The sequence below is a fragment of the Arachis ipaensis genome, chromosome B06 (assembly GCF_000816755.2).
Source record: "Arachis ipaensis cultivar K30076 chromosome B06, Araip1.1, whole genome shotgun sequence".
NCBI lineage: Eukaryota > Viridiplantae > Streptophyta > Magnoliopsida > Fabales > Fabaceae > Arachis > Arachis ipaensis.
This window is the reverse complement of record NC_029790.2, coordinates 122181426-122186264: the sequence shown is the minus strand read 5'-3', so window position 1 is coordinate 122186264 and position 4839 is coordinate 122181426. Positions and strand designations below refer to the sequence as shown.

At 34.4% G+C, this 4839-nt stretch overlaps 1 protein-coding gene across 4 annotated transcripts; it reads right to left on the bottom strand.

Annotated features, from left to right (window-relative positions):
* Positions 1949-4255, bottom strand: LOC107605059. Of its 4 annotated transcripts, XR_001612452.2 has the most exons (6): positions 3889-3989; positions 3702-3778; positions 3404-3445; positions 3130-3249; positions 2458-2805; positions 1949-2259 (listed from the first exon to the last, which is right to left on the bottom strand). XR_001612452.2 is itself a non-coding variant. In XM_021104930.1 (4 exons), the coding sequence occupies exons 1-3, from the start codon at positions 4003-4005 to the stop codon at positions 2734-2736; spliced, it is 309 nt and encodes a 102-aa protein (XP_020960589.1). In that variant the 5' UTR covers positions 4006-4255; the 3' UTR covers positions 1949-2259; positions 2458-2733. The 4 variants fall into 4 exon arrangements, 2 of the variants coding, with proteins under 2 accessions (XP_020960589.1, XP_020960588.1); XR_002349334.1 differs by lacking the exon at positions 3702-3778 and having other exon boundaries at positions 3404-3465; positions 3889-4005; XM_021104930.1 differs by lacking the exons at positions 3404-3445; positions 3702-3778 and having other exon boundaries at positions 3889-4255.

The following is a 4839-nucleotide window of genomic DNA, read 5'->3' as shown; positions in this document are numbered from 1 at the left end:
TTTCCTCATGCTCTCTTTAAAGTTTAAACTCTCCAATCTAATCTGAGTTACATGATTCTTCACTCCATGGTAGACTCTTGTGTGGCTGAAACTTGAAAGTATTTGTTCATTTACTTCTTCTTCTTTGATTTGTTTGCATTGGACTGAGCATATGCAGTTCCCTGGTGTCGATCAATCGGGCTTCCTTTTGCTGCAGATTCCTTGTCGGGCAAATTTGATAACAGCATAAAGAATCAGTACCAATACAAGAAGCAATACTGCAACGAAAAAAAAGGAAAAACATAATAAACTCAAAACCCTGATGTTTGTAAAACCAGAAATTCATTACACAATGAATAAATGCAGATAATCCAAGTTGGATTTGCAGATAGTTAAAGCAAATAGAAGTTAAGACAACTCACAAGCTAAGGAGACAAAAAATAGAATAGCAAGGCGATATCTGACAATCCATGGAAGACTAGATTCAGGAGTGCAGTTACATCTAGCAGTTTTCTCTGTGGAACAAGTCTCTGAATTTGATGCTTGTAGTTCTCTTAATGAAGTGTTGACGCCTGAAACAGGATGGCCATTCTTGTCCCTGATTTTCAACTTCAGAGTTACTGGTTGAGATTCCCAGTTTATTTCAATAGCTCCAAAGTTTAAAATGTGAAAATCTAGGCGAACAAGGTTTATAAGTGATCGATCCTAAATTCATCATATAAATTCTGTGCACGGCGTATGCGGCATATCCACCACGAGTATCCTTCTTTCTCCATGGCATTCCAATCATACAAAGGACTTCTCATTAAAATATGAAAATTTTAAAAAATAAGAAATCAGAGATCCAAATGAGAAAGGAGGCCTTACAATGTACTATGACATGTTAACAATTATTACAATAACGGTGGAGAAGATGGGAAAATTTTCTTAAAAAGGTTTATAAAAAGAATCAATTAGGATATTGTCATAGGTGGTTAAAGAGTTATGGAAAGAGAAGAGGAACAAAAATAACATAATCATGGGGAATGGTTGTTAAAATTGCCACATAACTTCAACAACAACAAAAAGTTCAACTAGTAAATTTATGGCAAAATATTTATCCTGGGATTAAGATTAAACCTGCCCCACAGCTGACCAGTTTCACAGAATGCATCGGGTGGAACTCCACTAACTAAAAGAGAAAAACCGCAAGTATAGAAACTTATCAGTAAGTATAGAAAATTCAGTTATATATTGACATTTATATATATTGACATTTATATATAATAATAGTCACTAATATAACATACATAAGGGCTTAATATAGATTAGTAACTTCAACTTTTGTAATATTATATTTCGTATTAAAAACTAAACCTAGTCCCAAATCAGTTTAGTTACTAATTCATCAGCGTAACGTAATAGTAGGAGAAAAAAATAACAAAAGCATCTAAATAAAGTAGTTTAAGCCTTTAAGGACTAAGGAGTACCCTTTGCCTCATTTATTATTTGATTTGAAACCACATGAATGTATTAGTATATGGAATTCACACCGAAGAATCGAAGGATAAGCATGTGGAGCCTGCAAGCAATGAATTGTTGGGACCCCTTGTTTATGAGGGTTGGGGCCCGATAATAAATAGAAAAGATGGAAAGAAAAAAATAAAACTTAAAGAGCCTTTTTAAAATATTGTTAAAGTAAACAAAAAAAAATATGTGAAACTTTACAAGATTGAAGTAAATACTAGTATGAAATACTAAGCAAGAAACTGAGAAACCAATATGGTGGTAGATATGTAAAGTGTAAACTGTAAACTGTCCACAAAATATACAATATTAGTCTCTAATAACTTTAAGGTAATCAATCAATCACTGAAACCATAGAACTCAAACTAAAAGCAAGATATATTACTTGGCCTGGGGGGAAAACGCTCGAATTATGTTTAGTGTGTCTTGCTTTTAAGGTTCAAATATACAAGGCAAATGCCAAATTCAGTTAAGGTTCATTCAACAGAGGACCAAATGAAACAGAGTAAGAATCAAGAAGAGCCATATATCAATGCATCATAGTCCCAAAAATAATAGCAAATAGAGAGTAAAGAGCAAGATGAAACAAGAAACATACATTAAATATGAGATTTTTGTTGGTAGCTTCCCAAGCTAAGCCACCTCTGAAATGTATGTTCCAAAGCAAGACCATGACAATAGCAGCCACCGCTAGAAGGTGAGCCACAAAGGTAAATGGAAGAGCAGGAACTCCCAACCCCATCTTCTTCAATTTTTCTCCTTTTGTCTCCCAATCTGAGAAGTAATAAGAACTCAAGTGAAGTAATAACTGATAAGCTTGAGCTGGAGATTGGAAGCACCCATACTATAACTGAAGTTTCTATACTTACTGACTTACTAAGTCCACTAACTGACAATTAGAATCTGACTATAACAACATATATGAGAAAAAGAACCACCAGTTAATAGAACCTAAAAGGAAAAATAGCTTACCAGTGAGATGGAGAGTGCCACCAAACGACTGGCTGAAGATCAATATTGATGCAACATTCTAATGATGTTTAAGGATGAAAATTGGTGAAAATTTTCACTTGAAAATTTCATTATCAATATCTTCTATATAAAAACTATAGCTGAAAAGAAAATTAAATGCTACTGGTAAAAGGAATAGCAGCATAGTAAATTCACCAACTCTTGAAATGTGGAGGTCAAATTCCCTAGATTTAAGCTCCAAGGGAAGGAAAGATGACTAAAAAGTATTTGCAGAAGTTAGATCACCTGTCTACCAAGGGAAGGAATTTTAAGAAGGATTGTCTTAACAGCTTGTGTATCCAGTAGCATCTGCAGAAAAGAAAAGAAAAGCATTCAAGGAATATTTTATTTATTATTAATTATCAGTTTATAACTAGCATGCCAGAAAAGAAAATGTCCTTAACACCAAGGTTGACATAAAAAATCTTAACTCAATGCATCAAATTGATCTATATTTTCAAAGTCTTCATAGAAAAATAACTCATTCTGTATGTTAAAGATACAAGTACCTTATTATCAATGAACTCATCTACCATCAACAAAAATATTCATGAAAAGCATGTTCAAACATAAATTAAGAGCATGTGAAAGTGTTAGGTTAGGCTTAAGTGACATAAAAAAGATTCATCCAACCTTGATTAGCTCTGCTCTTCTTCCAGGATCAATCCCAGCCACACCAAATATCATCTTTTCAGCAGAAACATCCATTTGCATTACGACCTCATATCCCGCGAAAGCAACATCTCGTCTCCACTGCACCCATACCCACAATGAACAATAAGTAAAAGAATTAATTACTAAATCTTAAAATTCTAAAAAAAATCCAGAAATAATCAAACAATAAATAAATAAACAAATAATAACTATGATTGTAAATCATTAAGAGCTTGAAGAAGAAAAAACTGACCTCCAATTAAATCACAATCCTAGGGTTTATCAATCCCAGCTACTGGATGCACCATCAAATTTCTTTAAAATTCAAACAAAAGTATGGATCATTGTAATTGTTATCTCCTGCTGCTACTATTTCATGTTTCAATGACAGAAAAAGTATTATTATATATATAAAACCCAAAGTAGTAGTACTCTTTACTACAATGTTATCTATACTGTATGAAAATTGAAAAAAAACCTCATAGCAACAACAAAATACATCAACAAAATATAACAAAAAACTCACAGCACCTCCTTCTGATTAGGGTTACCTGCACGGCTGAGGCGAGATCGAAGAGAAAAACACATCAACTAAGCAACACACGAGCGAGAAATGCATTTGTGATTTCTGTGAGAATAGATTTGATCAAGAAATTAATGAAACAAGTAGCGCATAAATTCGAATAAGAGAAAGGAGAACGCGGATCTCAGAAAGAGATAGAAAAATGGAAGACGTACGGTTTGAAAATCTCGAGGGGCGACACCGGGAAGGTAGAAAGAGTGAACGCAGGAGAAGGTGAAGAGGATGAGAACGGAGGCGACGGAGGCGACGAAGACGGTAGCGGAGAAATGCATATTAAGGTTCGAAAGGGAACCAGCAACACACAGAGAAGAGCCGGGAAAGGGTGTGACGGAGTTTCGCGGCGATGGAAGTTCAGTGCAATGGAGGTTCGGTGCGACGGCGGCGCAAGGTAAGACGGCGGTGCAAGGCTGAGACGCGCTACCGATAGAGCATTTGGAGGGGATGGGCGTGGAGGTGCGGGGAAGAGACACGGGAAATGAGGAAGAGCTCGTTTGGTCAAATCTTTATTTTAATATTTCCGACGGAATATTTTAAATTACAGACGGATTTTTCATCTGTAATAATTTAATAAAATGTAGTGTTTTGTCTATTTAATTACAGACGAATTTTCCGTCTGTAATCATTTTCCACGAAAAAATTAATTTTACCGACAAAATTATCGACGGATTCTGTTTTTCGTCTGTAATTTATGTTAATTCATTTTTTTTGTTTTTCGACAAAAAAATCCTTCTGAAATTCCATCTGTATTTCCGTGGGATAAAATCCATCAGAAATATCCGTCTGTAATAACTAGTTTTCTAGTAGTGAAAGTAAATAAGTCCATCTAAAACCTGAAAAGGGTAATGCCTTGAGTTTAAAGAGACCAGATCATGATTCTAGTATAAAAGTACTGTGTTGTTGTATGTACAAAATATTTTGACTCTAAAATTGACAAGTGTGTCCAACAAGTTAGCCATTTGAAATGGATTCTCTTTCCATTGCACACAATACAAAACATATTGCAAAAGGAAAAACATTATATATCAAGAAAACATGTGTCGTCTAGTTTGAAAAATCAAGTGATAGTCATACAAAAAAGATTTTTAGTGTTCTTATGTGTCTCTCAT

Bases quoted from the DNA above. Each gene is read 5' to 3' on its own strand.
- LOC107605059 (XM_021104929.1), bottom strand. From the start codon at position 4,005: ATGCATTTCTCCGCTACCGTCTTCGTCGCCTCCGTCGCCTCCGTTCTC. The intron at 3,256-3,888 runs GTACGTCTTCCA...TTGTGGGTATGG, and splicing joins CCCCTCGAGATTTTCAAACC to GTGCAGTGGAGACGAGATGT. The intron at 2,806-3,129 runs GTTGGATGAATC...TCTTTTCTGCAG, and splicing joins GAAGAGCAGAGCTAATCAAG to ATGCTACTGGATACACAAGC.